The sequence below is a fragment of the Orcinus orca genome, chromosome 2 (genome assembly GCF_937001465.1).
Source record: "Orcinus orca chromosome 2, mOrcOrc1.1, whole genome shotgun sequence".
Taxonomy (NCBI): domain Eukaryota; kingdom Metazoa; phylum Chordata; class Mammalia; order Artiodactyla; family Delphinidae; genus Orcinus; species Orcinus orca.
Genome location: NC_064560.1, coordinates 167480677 through 167497841, shown reverse-complemented (window position 1 = coordinate 167497841; position 17165 = coordinate 167480677). Strand labels below are relative to the sequence as shown.

The 17165-nt window shown below is 47.3% G+C and overlaps 1 protein-coding gene across 7 annotated transcripts in view; it reads left to right on the top strand.

Moving 5' to 3' along the window:
* The window catches only part of ZFYVE26 (zinc finger FYVE-type containing 26), a 62402-nt gene extending 51837 nt beyond the window's left edge, over positions 1-10565 (top strand). For all 7 annotated transcript variants that reach the window (XM_033431555.2, XM_033431626.2, XM_033431502.2 and 4 more), the window contains 7 exons: positions 777-974; positions 1646-1845; positions 2630-2771; positions 3074-3133; positions 4206-4388; positions 5497-5541; positions 8213-10565. In XM_033431555.2, the coding sequence (XP_033287446.1) occupies positions 777-974; positions 1646-1845; positions 2630-2771; positions 3074-3133; positions 4206-4388; positions 5497-5541; positions 8213-8416 (1032 nt within the window). In that variant the 3' untranslated portion in view covers positions 8417-10565. The remainder of the gene's footprint in view (positions 1-776; positions 975-1645; positions 1846-2629; positions 2772-3073; positions 3134-4205; positions 4389-5496; positions 5542-8212) is intronic.
* The last annotated feature ends 6600 nt before the right edge of the window (positions 10566-17165 follow it).

Below are 17165 nucleotides of genomic sequence, written 5' to 3'. Positions count from 1 at the left end.
CAACTAAGCCCATGTGAGGCACCAGTACTGAGCCCGGGTGCTGCAACTACTGAAGCCTGCGCGCCTAGAGCCCATGCTCCACAACAAGAGAAGCCACCACAATGAGAAGCCTACGCACCCGTCGAAGGGTAGACCCCGCTCGCCGCAACTAGAGAGAAAGCCCACGCGCAGCCAAAAAACCCAACGCAGCCAAAAACAAAGAAAAGAGAACAGCTCCCTCCTAAGCCCTGGAGAGATTAGGAGGAATCAGCAAAGGAGACTGAGAAGGCGTAGCCAGAGAAGCAGAAAGAAAACCTGGTGGGGGTGGTATCCTGGGGGCCAAATAAAGAAAATTTTTCAAGGAGGAAGCCATCAGCTGTATCACAAGCTGTTGACAGAGCAGGTGGAAAACAAGGACCAAGAATTTTAGATTTAACAACATAGAGGTCATTGGTGACCTGAGGGGCAGTTGCAATGGAGTTGTAGGTGCAAAAGCTAGATGTGAGTGAGTTCAGGAGACAGTCACCGGAGAGGAACTGGAGACAGGGAGTGCAGATAACTCTGGAACTCTGGAGTGCAGATGACTCAAGGAACTTTTCTGTACGGAGAAGGAGAGAAGGGGAGCAGTCACCCGGGCGGCATTCTCTAAGGGTTCCGTCTGTGATGTGCAAAAAGGTAAGACGCACCGCTGTGGGAGGATGCTGAAGGGCTGTGAGTGGAAGGAAGCTCAGAATGGGTCCCAGACAGTGCCAGAACCAGGCTCAAGACTTCTGACTTTTTGCTTTGCCCTGCTCCAGGAGAGTCCCCCAGAAATCTTCATAGAAGGCATCTTCCAGCCAAGCTATAAAAGTGGGAAGCTACACGTTTTAGAAAACTTGCTAGAATCCATTGATCCAACCTTGGAAAGCTGGGGAAAGTACTTGATTGCCGCCTGCCAACATTTACAGAAGAAGAACTACTACCACATTCTGTACGAGCTACAGCAGTTTATGAAGGTAACAGCAGCCCCATCCTGCCTTCTACCTCTGTCCCTGTTGGCCTGTCACGTGGGGAGACTGTGCAGGATGAGGGAACGAGACTGTCGTTTTGGTTCCTGGCCTTTTGCTCCTTGACTAAGCCTACCGCAAATCCACGTTACTCTCTAGCATTCTTACGTAATATCAGGATTTCCATTCTCATCCTAAAGAGGCAGACTTTAATCTTGTCAGTAATAGCATTCTTCTGACTTCAGGGAATGTAAAGATAAAAAAGAGGGATACGGTAGTTTCAAGATAAACATGGGGCACGAATGCAGAATTCATAAGGTGTGAAGGAGAAGTAAGTGTTTTTACAGAAGATGCATGAAAGGAGAGGGATCATGTTTCTTCCAATCTGTCTGAGGGTGGCCAACACTAGATCACAGAGAAATTGGCTTATTCAACGCCAGAGTCAAAGTGAAGGCAAGTCAAATGGAGAATCAGAAGTCTCCTTTTTAAAGATCTCTTTTGTGCTGGAATAACGTCCTACCTAAGGTCCCAGCCAGTCAGTTCACTTTGGGATCTCTTGGGCCTCTGAGGGAAAGGGTGCTGGCAGCCAGGCTTCACGGGGGGATATCAGATCAGAGTTCTCCTCACACCCCCAACCCTCCAAATCTCCTTTGACCTAAACATTCATTTTCCTCTTCCAGGACCACATCCGGGCTTCCATGACCTGTATTCGGTTCTTCAGTCACAAAGCAAAGACATATACGGAGCTGGGAGAGAAGCTCTCTTGGCTGCTTAAGGCCAAGGACCACCTGAAGATCTACCTCCAAGAAACCTCCCGCCGTACTGGAAGGAAGAAAACCACCTTCTTCCGAAAGAAGATGACGGCAGCTGATGTGTCAAGGTAACTTGGGGTTCAGGGAGCAGTTGGGGTGGGGCAGAAAGGCTGGAACCGAGGGTCTGTCGGTGATGCAGCCACTCTTGCCCATCTCTGAACTCTTGGGAAACAAACACATACACATACACGCACACACCTAACAGGAATCATTCCTGGATGACAGTGTCCGGTACAAGCCTGGAAAGCCGCCAGAGGAGCTTGTAGGAGAAGAGGAAAGTAGGGGAGGCGCAGGGACTGGGGTCACATGTGACAGTCAGACTAAGCCCTTACCCCTTACAAGACGCAAAGGAGGTCCTGGGTGATCTGGCCCCCGCCTGCATCTCCATCTTACCTCATGCTACTCTCTCCTTTCTTGTGGCGTGTCAGGCACCCTGGCCTCCGGGGGTTCCTCAGCACCCCAGGTCCTTCCCTCCTCTCAGCCTTTTTGCTGAGAAAACAACATCTGAAGTAAATGCTCCACCGCTACCGTTTATCCCTTCACAGTCCCAATCACTAGATACTCGATGTGTCTTCTTGTTACCCACCTCTCCTCTAGCCTCTGAACTCTGGAGGGCAGGGTTCACGTCTCTCTCAGCCGCTGCTGTTGTTAGTAGCACGCCGTGCTCCGTAAACACTCATCAGCCGCTTTCGTCTTGTCGTAACTGCTCAGAGGGTATTTTGGATCTCTTTTCCCTCCGCGTCCTTTCTTCTGCCTTTTCCATTGCCATCCTATTATGATTTCTCAGTCACCTGGCCCTGTTACCCCTGAGGCCCCTCCTGAGGCTAGACTGTGCATCTCCTGTCACCGTAGGCACATGAACACACTTCAGCTGCAGATGGAAGTGACCAGGTTCTTACATCGCTGCGAAAGTGCTGGGACCTCTCAGATCACCCCCTTGCCTCTGCCAACCCTGTTTGGAAACAACCACATGAAAATGGATGTTGCCTGCAAGGTATGCACGATGTGTCAGACCTCCGGCAGGCTGTTCTCTTTCAGAGCGCCTGTCACACTTGTAATCGTCCAGTTATCATTATTTCAGTCATTCTTTTGATGGCTGCCTCCCCGATGGAATGAGAGCCCCGGAAGGCTGGAGACTGAGTCCGTTTTGATTACGCTTGTATCGCTAGTGCCTGCACTCAGTAGAGTCTCCACAAATATTTGTTGAATAACTGAACGAGTGAGGGCCTCGTTCGTGACTGAGGGGCTGCTCCAGTAATTCTTGCTTCTTTAAGCACGTTTCCCTCTCATTTTCAGGTCATGCTAGGAGGGAAAAATGTAGAAGATGGTTTTGGAATTGCATTCCGGGTTCTGCAGGTATGACTCAGATTACTCAGGATTATACCGAGGGCGATCAGCACATGACCACAGTTCTGTGAGAGATCATTCTTCAGAAAATTTTTATACCAAGGAAAGCAGATTTACACGTACATCAAGGATGAAATCAACAAGAGGGCTGTTACAGAACTGGGTCAAATTCAAGACCGTAGGCCACTTTGCCAAAAGCCAAGCAACCAATGACGAGTTCATCAAAAGCTATCAAATAACTACCCGAAACGAGGTCTAGGAGAGTTCCACACAGCTGTCCTCATTGTGGGGGGCGTGGCTGGAGGAGGTGGCAGAGGGGCTGCGGTGTGGGGGTCCTATTCAGGGGGAGGGGCCACTGCCCAGGAGCCGGCTCGAGGCATACATTTTCTGTTGCTTGTGATACGAGGACATGGGTACAGCTGCAGCACTGGAGCAGAGGATGGAACAGGGCGCCAAAACCATGAAAAGCCAGACCACTCCCCACCACACAGTGACACACAGGCACGCTGAGGCCTGTCACCCTCCAGGCAGACACGGTCTTCACGCAGTGTGCATCTAAAGGATCAAAGACCACAAACCATCTGACAGATTTCTTTCTTCCCACCCATTTTCCCTGTTGGGCAAAGACCCCAAGGCAACAACATGTTTATCTGGTAGTTTCTAGCAAATCAGTCTTTTGGTGAATTGGTCTGTTTCCTAACACCAAGGCATCTCTTAACAGAGCACCAAGTGTCCAGGGCAGCCAGTATCAGCCCCCGACATCCATTTTCCAAGAGAAAGGTGACTCGTTAGAGAGAGAATGAACTGGTCTTGGGCATTTGATTAGAATATTTTCAGGAAGTGACACGACAGCACGTGAGATGTACCAGTGTAGGTATCAAAGTTATGATTTTTGTGGATGCTTCCTAAATGTCTGCCGAGCTCCAAGAGAAGAACTTTTTGCTGATTGTTTATGTATGTTCTCTATTGGGACTACAGTCTTGTCTACCCCAAGCCCAGTGGGAGCGCTGTAAATGTCACCTTCCTTCCCGCCATTGGTGTCCCTGCCTCCCTACACCCATCACCCCATGTTCTGTTCTAGGACTTCCAGCTGGACGCTGCCGCAACCTACTGCAAAGCCGCCCGGCAGTTGGTGGAGAGGGAGAAGTACAGTGAGATCCGACAGCTGCTCAAGTGTGTCAGCGAGTCAGGCATAGCGGCCAAAAGTGACGGGGACACCATCCTCCTCAACTGCTTGGAAGCATTCAAGAAAATTCCACCCCAGGTGCGCTCACCCCCAGACCTCTCAGCTCCTCTGCCTATTTCAGTGTCTTCACATCCCCCTCTTTATTTTTCTCTTCCCCATACTTACTGTACCTGAAACTCTACAAGATCCCTCTGTCTTTCTGACCCCTCTGTAATGATGGCCTCACTAATCAACCCTTCGCTGGAAAGAAAATTCATGGTGATAATCACTGTATCGAGAGGCCATCCCTCAGCATCCCATTGTCTGATGCTGTTGGCACCAGGAAGTGTCTGCAGACGGACAGAGTTGAGTTTCTCCCTGTGATTGTAGAGGAGGTCATCGTGGGCCTGCAGGTGGCCTTTGAAGCATGTCACCTGCAAAAATGTCCCCCGATGGCTTCCTAGAGGGGTGAACAAAGCCACATCCTTTTTTTTTTTTTTTTAATAAATTTACTTTATTTTATTTTTGGCTGCATTGGGTCTTCGTTGCTGCACGTGGGCTTTTCTCTGGTTGTGGCGAGCGGGGGCTACTCTTCTTTGCAGGGTGCAGGCTTCTCATTGCGGTGGCTTCTCTTGTTGCGGAGCATGGGCTCTAGGTGTGCGGGCTTCAGTAGTTATGGCTCGCAGGCTCTAGAGCACAGGCTCAATAGTTGTGGCGCACAGGCTTAGTTGCTCCACAGCATGTGGGATCTTCCCAGACCAGGGCTCGAACCTGTGTTCCCTGCATTGGTAGGCAGATTCTTAACCACTGTGCCACCAGGGAAGCCCCACATCCTCTCTTGAAGGCCAAGGACAGGCCTCGTTTGCTGTTGCTTCTCAGATTCCCAAGCTTAGTGTTATCATTAGCTTTCCTCTGTTGCTCTTACAGCAGGAGTTGAGTTTGGTTTTTGTGGGGTTTTTGGCCGTGCCACGCAACTTGTGGGATCTTAGTTCCCTGACCAGCTATTGAACCTGGGCCCTCAGCAGTGAAAGCATGGGGTCCTAACCTTTGGACCGCCTGGGAATTCCCAGGTGATGAGTTTGTAGAGAAGGGTCAGGCAGGCATCCCCACCCTGAGTCAGAACGGCTGGGCTGAGGCTGGGTTGGGCCCCGGCTGCCACGCTGGGGACCCCTCCATCTCATGACTACTGTGTCTCTGTTCTGAACAGGAGCTGGAGGGCCTGATCCAGGCGATGCACAGTGATGACAGCAAGGTGAGCAGAACCGTCTCCACACCCAGTAGCGCTCGGGAGCAGCACTTTGGACTTGCCTTTTCACCTTTATCCTTTGCTCGCTACCATTCAACCTGTATCTCAGCCTCTTTGTTATCAGAGGTGGGACTGAGACCCAGATAGGGGCGTAGAAGGGAGGGAATAGGTGGGGAACGTGAGAAACCTGACCACATGAGCCTTTGCCCTCCCATTTCTTTATCCCCCAAGACACACATGTCCTAGGCTTCTCTCAACTCTCCATTTCCTATGGAGGTTTTCTCTCAGAGCCCTAGGAAATCCTCACTTTCATCTTCAGATGGACTCACTGCATGAGGTTCTCAGAGTGAGCAGGCATCTCTTTATCCTGGAGGAACAAGTGTACCCTCTACAGTAAGGAAAAAACCCACCCAACCCTTTGACCAACGATATCTGTTGGTGCCTCAGTCTGCAGAACAGGCCTTGCCCCTGGGGCCTGCAGGCTCTTCCTGTTGAGTGGGAGGGAAATCGGTGAACCTTTGGGAAGGGTGCCAGCGGCTTCTGTTTGTGGCCTCACCGCAGGTTCAATCCACCTGCCATCTGGAGGAAGGCCCACAGGCCAAGAGAGGCAGGAGAAAGCCAAGCCAGCCTGCCCTGCCCACTAGCAGCGGAATGATCTGGCAGCTGAGTCCCTTGTGAAGAAAACTAATGTTAGGCAAACAGCTTCTCACGCAGCCACATTGCTGCTCCCCACGGCGGTATTGCTAATCCCTGGACTGAATTTGCAGGGCATTTTTCATTTGAGGTTAGGGAGAAGCTGTTCTTAACATTTCTTCACTTAATTCTGCAACATGCTGATGACGTCCTGTGGAAGGGGTGGAATTCTGACATCCTGAAATGTGGAAAATTACTTTTCTAGAATCAAAATGAGAACCCGACAGCCAGGCCAGACACCCAGGTTTCTTGATTCTCCGGCTATGGTTCTTTTCCAAGCCTTCAGTGATCCTCCTGTTCTGTAGGACAGAGACTTTGTGCCTGGCAAAGATGGATGCTGAAAGCTATACCATCGTCATTACTTTTTCAGGTTTTTTCTGGCAGCAGCTGTTCTAACACACTTACGTGATCTCAGGTCACAGGATCTTGCCAAAAAACAGCTTCGTTCAGTTTCTATTCCAGACTTTCTGGAAAAATGCCTTCCTCCTCTAGGTAGGAATTTTACCTGCCAACTTGTGATATTCTGTTTAATGTACACTGGTACCAAGCAGAGCTGAGGGCCTGGGTGAAGCGAATGTCCTAGGGCAGCAGGTAGATAACCATACTGCAGGACTTGATCACTTCAGAGAGCTCAGACATGTCAGAACATGTCTTCTAGCTGTAGGCGATTATCTGTAATTGAGCTTAGGAAAGGAAGACTTCAGTGACCAAGGTAAAAAAAGAAGATGGAGCATTGAAACATCAAGAGAGAAGAGTCCCCTCCAACCACCAGAAGGACTGTCACGGCAGAAAGGCAGCTGCTAGCGGGAGCTCTGAGGCAACTCACCTGGGCCTTGCTGTTCGCTGGCCTGGAACCCTGGCTAACCAGGGAGGTGCTGGTGAGGTTGTGGCCAGGGAAGGCAGGGGCTCTCGTCTCCACCCAGCTGGGCATTCCTGAGCTGGAGGGTGTCCTGAATGTAGGAAACTGAGCTGCCTCTGTGCCAAACTGCAAGTCAGATCAACCTGGGGTCACGCCTTATTTAGAGTTTTTCTAATTGTGTGCGTTGTCTTCCCAAAATTTCTGGTTAAAATGTTTTTAATTCAGCAGGTCAGAAACAGAAAATAGAGAAAGGGGCTCTGTGTGCCCATTGTAGGGGGCAGGTATGATGGCTCATTCATTCACTCATTCACTTCATGCATTTTCATTGAACACCTGCATGCCAGACCCTGTGCTAGGCACCAGGAATGGTTAGAAAAAGCAGACACTATTCCTGCCATCCTGGCCAAGGAGGCAATCATCAATCAAATCATCAGCCAGATAACTACAAAACCACAGTCTGTCGGCAGCGAGGCCAGGAGGAGGCTGGAGAGCCCAGGCGAGTGAGGAGGGCCTTGGAGGGAGTGGTTAGCGGCCAGACTCTGCCTGCCTACCTTCTTCTTTTTGAAATTCTTAGCTTATTTGTAATAACTTTTTACACTATAAAATAACAGTGTAATATTTAAAGAGTGGCCGTAATGTAATAAAAGGCAAGAACCCAATTATTTTTTTTCCTAATAACCTCTAATCTGTTTTGACAGAGTATCTTTTTTTTAAATTAATTTATTCATTTATTTATTTTTGGCTGTGTTGGGTCTTCGTTTCTGTACGAGGGCTTTCTCTAGTTGTGGCGAGTGGGGGCCACTCTTCGTCGCGGTGCGCGGGCCCCTCACCGTCGTGGCCTGTCGTGTTGCGGAGCACAGACTCCAGATGTGCAGGCTCAGTAGTTGTGGCTCATAGGCCCAGTTGCTCCGTGGCATGTGGGATCTTCCCAGACCAGGGCTTGAACCCGTGTCCCCTGCATTGGCAGGCAGATTCTCAACCACTGCGCCAGCAGGGAAGCCCAAGAGCCCAATTATTGATTGGTAGGTGAGAAGTGGTATCTCATCTGCTTGAGCTCTCTGTGTGCCTGTTGGTGACTTGTCAGTGACGGTTTCCTTCCCGCTGTTTCTTACACCCAACTGGCAGGTTCAGGCCTACCTGACGTGTTGCAAGCTGCGTTCTGCCTACTTGATCGCCGTGAAGCAAGAACACTCGCGGGCCGCGGTCCTCGTCCAGCAGGTGCAGCAGGCCGCCAAGAGCAGTGGGGACGCAGTAGTGCAAGACATCTGCTCCCAGTGGCTTCTGACAAGCCACAGCCGGGGCGCCCACGGCTCGGGCTCCAGGAAGTGACCCTGGACTACGGGGCCTGACAACTGTGGGAGGGGAGTGATGGGATGCTTCCAGCTCTTTCCTCCTGTGGGACGGGACTTCCCTGGCTCCACCCCAGGTGGGAAAGAGCTGGAATTGGACCCGACTTGCCATCCTGGGCAAAGGCAGGACCTTTCACACAAGTGCCATGTTTCTGTAAAACTGTGGAGTCTGTGTTTGTCTGGAGATGGCCAGTTCTTTCTACCTCAGAGTGAGTGTGTGTGTGTGCACGCTCTTTGCGCTCATGTTTACGCCCAAGCATTTCTGAACAAATGAAACTCTCCCCCCACTGCAAAGAGGCACTTTACTTTAGACTTCTGCCTGTCTGAAAACCTTCCCCACGTTTTTGGTTCTTAACCCGGGTTCATCCTGTTTGTACACAGTTCCCTCTGTGTGGAGATGTTCCAGTAGCTCCTCGTGACTGGAAGGGTTTTAACAGAGAATTATAGAGCAGCATCAAAAGGATTTCCTCTTCTTCCCTCCTTCCCGTCCCCAAATTCAGAGATGGCTTTAGGGCAGTTGCCTCCTGTGGTATAAAACCATTCTGAGTGTCTCTCCTCTCACAAGCGCCAGAGTTACCATGAATCTTCGGAAGGTGGTCTGAACAGAAAGGTCCTCAGGTGCTGGCATCTGAAAGCTGTGGCTACCTGTACACGTGATGGGGTCTGGAGCCCTACACATGGGCAGGAGGGGCGCCATCATGTTTATCCACAGGGAGAGAAAAGGGAACCTCTCCAAACAGGATTGCAGGAGGGTTGTTGACAAGCAAAGAACTGGCTCTTGTCAATATCCCTGCTGCAAAGTGAGAGTCTGGGGAGAGAAACAGTAGCCCAGACCCTGGAACTGAATGGCTGGACTTTGCCTGTTTGAGTTACAGTCCTATATGTGCTCCTTAAATTGGTTAGGAAATCACTTCCTCTTCCCTCCTGCTTCTCTTCAGTCTCTTTGGAACAAAAGGATGGACACGCAGAGACCCAAGGTCGTTGAGAAGGCAGTGCACTTCTTTGTCTTAACAAAGAGAGTCACGGGTTCACTTTGAAGTTGGGCCAGCGGACAAGAATTAAACAAGGGGGGCTTCCCTGGTGACTCAGTGGTTAAGAATCCGCCTGCCAGTGCAGGGAACACAGGTTCGAGCCCTGGTCCGGGAAGATCCCACATGCCACGCAGCAGCTAAGCCCGTGTGCCACAACTACTGAACCTGCACGCCTAGAGCCCGTGCTCTGCAACAAGAGAAGCCACTGCAATGAGAAGCCCGTGCACCGCGACGAAGAGTAGCCCCTGCTTGCCGCAGCTAGAGAAAACCCGTGCACAGCAACAAAGACCCAACTCAGCCATAAATAAATAAATTTATTTTTTAAAAAGAAGAATTAAACAAGGGGATGGTGAAATAGGTCATGTCCAGTTGGGCAACTAGGTTAAGTGCTCCTTAAATAAGCATTGGCCTGTCTTCCCACCAGAGATGTGACAGCGTTTTGGAAAAGGTCTTCCATAGTCCATGACTTGGATTTGCAAATGAGGGGTGTGAGGAAAGCTCCGCAGCTGCGAGCCTCCCACCAGCCAGAGCTCAGCCTGTTGATCTCACGTTTGCTGCTGAGAGAAACGGGAGCTAGAAGCCAAAGTCACTATCTCTGGCGCTTAGAAACCCTGTGGATTTCCCTCTGAACCAGGTTTTTTTAATAGTAAACAACTGTAAGAGCGTTTGTCAGATTCAAAGTTTTGGTCCTCTTAGAGAGGGGAGAGACTGAAAAGAAAATACTAGACCCCTTTATGGGAAAGTCTGACAAGTGGCTTTGAGTCATAAAATGCATCTGTCTCCCAGAAAACATCATTTCCTGGCATCTGCTTGCCCTTCTGAGTCTGCCCTTTTTGCACTGAACATAAGCACTTTATATAAATGGGTTGTAAATCTTTCAGCCCTTAATTTGGGATGTTAAGGCCAGATTTTCCTGACTCTCAATTAGTTGAACTATAAAATAGGCAGCCGTTGACTAGACTGACGTAAGATGAGGCTAAGGGCTTTTGGGCATCAGGCTGTGGTCTCCAGCAAAAAACAAAATAACAAACTAATGGACACGTCAGAGGGTTGAATGTTTTATTATAAGCAAGTCTTAATAAAGTGTCTGTCCTACAAGTTCTTGGCTTCATGGCTCCTTTGTGCTGTCTTGCTCTTATCCTTCCCTTCCTTCATGCCTTGTGTTCCGTGTGGAGAGAAAAGGTGGGTGGGAAACATGAGATGGCCTTCAACTCCTGAACTTCTCTAAATGATTCCCATCATAACTCAGGACTGTGGTTAGGATTTATCTCAAGATTCCTAATATGTTAAAAACTATTAGTGTACTCTCTGCCACCAGGAAACTGTCTTGCTTCATTCAGAGTGGTGGGTGGAGGTAGGTTATACATTCATCAGGTATAGAAGGCAAATGAAAAGTCCCTCCCATCCCTGTCCCTTTAGCCCAGTCCCCTCCCAGAGGCCACCAGGGTGACCAGTTTCTAACGTATAGTTCCAGAGCTATTTTATGCATAAAGAAGCAGTAACGCCTAAAGTATTTCGTGGTGAAGATACACCATAATTATTTAACCAGTCTCTGTTGATGGACATTTTAGGTTGTTGCCATCTTTGCCACAACAGATTATGCTGCAGGGAATCATCTTGTCTCGAATACCCTGGGTCAGAGGACATGTGCATTTGGTAAATATTTTCAGTTGCCTTCCAAAGAGGTCGTGGCAATTCACTCTCCCACCAGCACTGTAGGACAAGTGCCTGCTTTCCCACAGTTATCAAACTTTGTATATCTTTGCCAGGCTGAGAATGAAAAATGGAACTCTGAAGTTTTTTTCAAGCTGTTAATTCTACGTATCTTTTTAATAGCAACCAAACTGTGACTCTGAAACCAGGTGTAGGGTCTTTGGGGAAAGTAGAACTCAAGTTGGGCTTAGATAGTTTTCTTGCCACCCTCTGACAGCACACATGTGCAGTATGATACTTGAACCATGGACAGTAACTGCTGCCATTATCACCTTTCCCTGGAAACATGATCTCATCCCATTTCTCATTTAAAAAAATTAACAAAGCTTCAAAAACAGGGCTTCCCTGGTGGCGCAGTGGTTGAGAGTCCGCCTGCCGATGCAGGGGACACGGGTTCGTGCCCCAGTCCGGGAAGATCCCACATGCCACGGAGCGGCTAGGCCCGTGAGTCATGGCCGCTGAGCCTGTGCGTCCGGAGCCTGTGCTCCGCAATGGGAGAGGCCGCAGCGGTGAGAGGCCCGCGTACAGCAAAAAAAAAAAAAAAAAAAAAAAAAAAACTTCAAAAACAAACACAACAAACAAAAAGTAATGATGAAGGTAGACTGAAAACCACCTGTTTGGGAGCTGGCACAAAGATGCGTCACAACAAAGGAAATTGGAACACCCAACCTAACCCTAGGATAGAGGACGCTGACTATGTTTAGAAACCTGAGACATTCCAAATTTACCGGATATCTTTGGCTGGAACTTAAGTGAAGTAGATCAAATGCTGTCAGACTTTTCATGCTCAAGCAACCAAATGTCAATAGTCACAGTTACCCTGAGGGAAATGGCCTGTTCTTGGTCATCATCTTCTCTTCCACAGTAATGATGTTGACTAACCCATCCTTGAAACCTCCGATTCTACAACAAGTTTATTCAACATCTGGTTTACTGAAGGGCTTCTTTGGTGGAGCGCTTTCCTGCTCGCTATTTCTTCACATTCTTATTTCTGCTTGGAACTCTTTAACCACCTCCGCTACCCCAACCCTCCAGTCTTCTGTTGTTCAAACCCTTTCGTCAAGCCCCTTTCAAGTACCTTTTCTACAAATTATTTGCTGCTCTGGCTATACTTCCTCTTCGTCCCACTGAAGGGCTAAAATTCTTCAAGGTCTTATCCATTCTCTCTTGACACTCTTATACTCTCCCATACAATCCCATAACTTCAGCAATCATCTTGATTGGCTGAGTTCCAAGTCAAATTTCTCCCCCTTAATGTTTTTCCACAGCAGATCCACCTTTTGATTGCTTTCTGGAACTCACCCAGACGGCTGACCTGCCTGCCTCTAAAAATAGTAGCATGTCCAAAATGGAACACATCCTATTCCACCCACAAACCTAATCTTCCTGTGTCAGTGAATATTAGTATCAATCAATTAATGTTATTATTACTATTGTGCATGCTGCCTGGGTTAGAAACCTCAGGTGTTCTCTGTATTGACTTTCTGTTCCCTTCTCGATCAACAAACATTCAAGTACCTTCCATGCATATATCCAGTTGAAAGCCAAATCCTTTCATCCTACTTTCCCAGTCGGAAGACACTGGCCCTTCCACTGCATCACCTTACTTCAGGTCCTTGTCACTTTCTCCCCTGACTGTTGCAGAAGCCTCTTTTCTTCACCTCAAACACCTATGCAAAAGTTGGTTCTCCTACCAACTCCATATTAACAAACAATACTTCTAGAAGAATAAACAACTCTATCATCTTCAGGCGTGGGAAGTCTTTCTAAGCAGATACAAACCCAAGGATCCTTGAAACATTTAATTGTCATTATTGTGGTTAAAATGCCCATAACAACAACAAAAAAAATTTACCATTTTAACCATTTTTAAGTGTACAGTTCAGTGGCATTAAATACATTCACATTGTTGTGCAACCATCACCACTGTCCCTCTCCAGAACTTTTTCATCTTCCCAAACTGAAATTCTGTACCCATTAAGCACTCTCTATCCGTCCCCCCACTGTCCCCAGCCCCTGGTAACCACCGTAATGCATTTGACCTTTGTGTGTCATATATGTTGCAAACATGTTTTTCTAGGTTTTGATGGTCCTTTTATTTTTGTTACAGTGTATTTTAGTTATTTATTTTATTTATTATTTAATTAATTTTTTTGGCTGCATTGGGTCTTCGTTGCTGCGCGCGGGCTTTCTCTAGTTGCAGCGAGCAGGGGCTACTCTTCCTTGCGGTGCGTGGGCTTCTCACTGCAGTGACTTTTCTTGTGGAGCACGGGCTCTAGGCGCACGGGCTTCAGTAGTTGTGGCCTGAAGGCTCTAGAGCTCAGGCTCGGTAGTTGTGGCGCATGGGCATAGTTGCTCCGCGGCATGTGGGAATCTTCCCAGACCAGGGCTGGAACCTGTGTCCCCTTCGTTGGCAGGCGGATTCTTAGTCACTGTGCCACCACGGAAGCCCTGTTACAGTGTATTTTAAAAACTCATGAGCAACACATTTGATTACATAAAAATTGTCTTTTCATTATGCTAAGTGAAATAAGCCAGATACAAAAGGACAAATAATATATGATTCCATTTACATAAGGCGCCTACATCAATTCTATCAGTACTTCAGGGCCCTTTTCAAAAGGCACTTCTGCTGAGAACATTTTTGTTTTCTGCTTCCCTGCTTCCTTCTCTGCTCCCGCCCCATGGATGTGGACTCTTACTCCTTTAACCCTCTGTGTCTCTTAAAACTCCCCTATTCTGCCTTCCTGACAGTCATTTTTTTACTTGTCCTTTTGTTCCCTCATAGACCATAAGCTCCTCAAAGGCAAGGATCATCTCTTGCTCACCTTTGAGTTCACCCACAAATTACTTGCACATTATCTACTAGTAAATTAAGATGTTTGAATTAAACTGTAAAGAATATAGCATGTCCTGAACCAGAAATAGTTGAGAAAGTGAAACATTTTTTAAGTTATCTGTTCAAGAGTCTTTTTCCAGACTGTAAGCTGGTCAAATGACTATAAGTTCAAATGCCTTATTTATATCCCCAGGACTGAGCCTGGCACATGATGGGCTGTCAGTAAACTTTAGCTGAATTTTTTAATTGGATTGAACTAATGGAAATAGTTCATTTAAGGAAACTACCAGTATAGAAGTCATTTCCTTAGAGAGAAAAACATTCTTTGCTTGTAGGGAAAATGGGCAAGATTGAACATATTTAAAGAAAAGCTGAGAAGATTCTTTTCATTTCTGTGTTGATATTTTAAGAACCTTTGAGCTGAGGGAAAAAATCCAATATAGTAGTTACTCCAGTTTAATGGAAATAGGAACTCAATGAATAGAAATTTGACTCCCACTATCTTTTTAAAAGTAAATTATTGAACTGTTCCTAAGTCACCTGCATCAGACAGCACCTACAAAGAACTATGTACTTTTTAGAGCTAGAAGTGATCATAGAAGACATTGACTACATCCCCTATTTTATTTTTTGTTCACTTATTTATTCAACAAATATTAAGGTTATATTGTGAGCTGTATGCTGGAGTTTACAGAGTCATAGAAGATGCCCGGTCACTTGCTATTGTCTCATATATTAAATATTGAGAGGATGTCCAGGGTGTAAATGAGAGCTCATGGAAGGAGTACTGAATACAGACTGGAGGGAGGCCAATGAAGGCTTCCCAGCAGACATGATGCTCAGGATACAAGTAGCGGGAGAAAGGGGTCCAGAGACAACAGAGTATCTAACTGAGAGAAATCAAAGAAATCGCATCAGGCTGGAGCCTGGTCAGCGTGCTGTGACCAGGTCATGTAGGGTCTCGTAAGCTTGTTAAGGAGTTTGGGATTTAACCCATTGGATAATAGAAGGACACCAAAATGTTCTAAGCAAGAGAGTGACGTGACGCGACAAATTTTAAGGTCACTTTGGCTCCAGAATGGAGCACAGGTTAGTCAGGGGGAAAAGTAGAAGCAGAGATGTTACCAAGTTTGGGTAGTAGTTGAGGCTTCCTGTAGCCCTCAAAATAAAGTCCAAATTCGGACTTCCTTGGCAGTCCAGTGGTTAAGACTCCAAGCTCCCAACACAGGGGGCGTGGGTTCCATCCTTGGTCAGGGAAGATCCTGCATGCCATGTGGTGTGGCCAAAAATATATGTATATAATAAAATAATAAAATCCAAATTCTCACCAGGGCTCATAAGGCCCCTCCTTACTGGATCCCTACCTACCTCTCATTTCTCACCTTCCACCCCCAACTCCCTTCTTTCAGCTTCTCAGATGTGATATATGCTTTGCCCCCTCTGAGCCTGCTGCCTGGACCACTTTTTACCTTCTCTTCACCTAGTGAACAAGTCTTGTTAAGCGTATGCTACTTGGTTTAGGACGTCTCCTTAGATCTCTTCCCTCCATCCCAGACTAGCATGGGCATTTCTGCCACATGTCCTTGTAGTGAGGGCCGAAACAGGATCTCTCTGGCTCACTTCCTACCGCCCATGCTTGCAACAATCCTGGCACAAAGTGTGTGTGTTTTTTTAAATAAATGAATGATCTAATGGTGGCGTGAGGGTATCTACAATTTAAGGGGCAAGTAGAGGAAGAAGAACCTGCAAAGAAGTCCCAGAAGGAGGAGGAGAACCAGAAAAATACAGGTCACAGAAGCCAAGGGAGCAAGTGTGGGTCTCTAGGTTCCATATGGCTCTACTTGTAAACCACCCCCAAAGAGCCAAGGAGGGCAACAAATAGAAACATGAACTTCATCTTTGATGAAAGAAGGAGACAAATGTTAAGAGAAATTCTCAACATGAAGATTTAACAATCTTCATGGATGGAGTGACACCTCTTCCACTGTGGAAAGAGGCAAGGAAGAAAATATGAGTGGGATATAGACAAGTTTGCTGGTTTTGTAGCAGAAAGTTGAGGGAGTTAAGACTGATGGCTTCCCAGTTCTCCATGAAATCAGAGGAGAAATCAACTGTTAATAGTTCAAGGGAGCTGTTGGGTGGAGTGGCTTGAGAATATGGAGAGGACGTGAACCTCTCCATATTGTAACCTAAGAGGCATTTTCACTATGAAGTTTTTGAAGCTTACTTGGGCCCCTGTGCGTTAAGGGAGTTGCTGGAAGTTGTATTCTAGGTCGGGGGGGGGGGAAGCCAAGTTGCTTTCTGAAGGCATTTTTATGCAAGCATTGCTGTCAAATTACCTAAAGAGATCTCAGAAGATCTTAAATTCCCACGGCTCTAATTACTTTTGGTTGGGGGTGATGGGTTTCTTCATTCTAAATCAAAGTCCAATTTTGTACCTAATTTTGTAACTGTAATTGTGTATTACTCTTTTAAAGATGATCCCATGAATTGTATAAGCTTCCTTGGATCCATCCTTGACTGTGGAAGAACAGGTGATCAGGCAGCACTGAAAGCCCAGTTGACACTAAGGACCAGTGATTGATAGTGGCTCCAGTCTGCCAGGTTGAGTGATTTTCTCCAGCAGCACTCTTGGCATGTAGAAATCAGAGAGTTGGATTCTTCTAGTCTTTGCTAGATAGGATGATAATGGCACAGGGAATTGACAAGAGAGAAAACTGGGGGAGCAGAAGGTTGTGGTTGGAGTGGGATGTTGGAAGTTAAGATATCTGAGAAGCAGCAAGTTCATGTGATGACAAAGTGCCCGGGTGTGGTCCTTGTCATGGGAATGGGAGATGAGGAGGGGTGGAGGAAAAGGCCAGTGTTGAGGAGATCAGGGAACTGAGTCTGAGTGGACGTGCAGGACACTTTCAAATACTAGTGCTAGAGAATAGTAAATATATTTTAGAATATGTGGAGATCTCTTTTACTTAGGCTCTGGTGCTCAGTTCTGACATAATACAACCTGATACCCTGGACATCGGCTCCCATGACTAACATTGTTTAAGCCCCAGGGGAACACACCTTGACTGCATCCAAATGCTCTCAAGGTGTGTAGATTGTGCTGCTGTTTCTGAGTGCAGGCAGAATTTGAAGAGAGGAAGCAG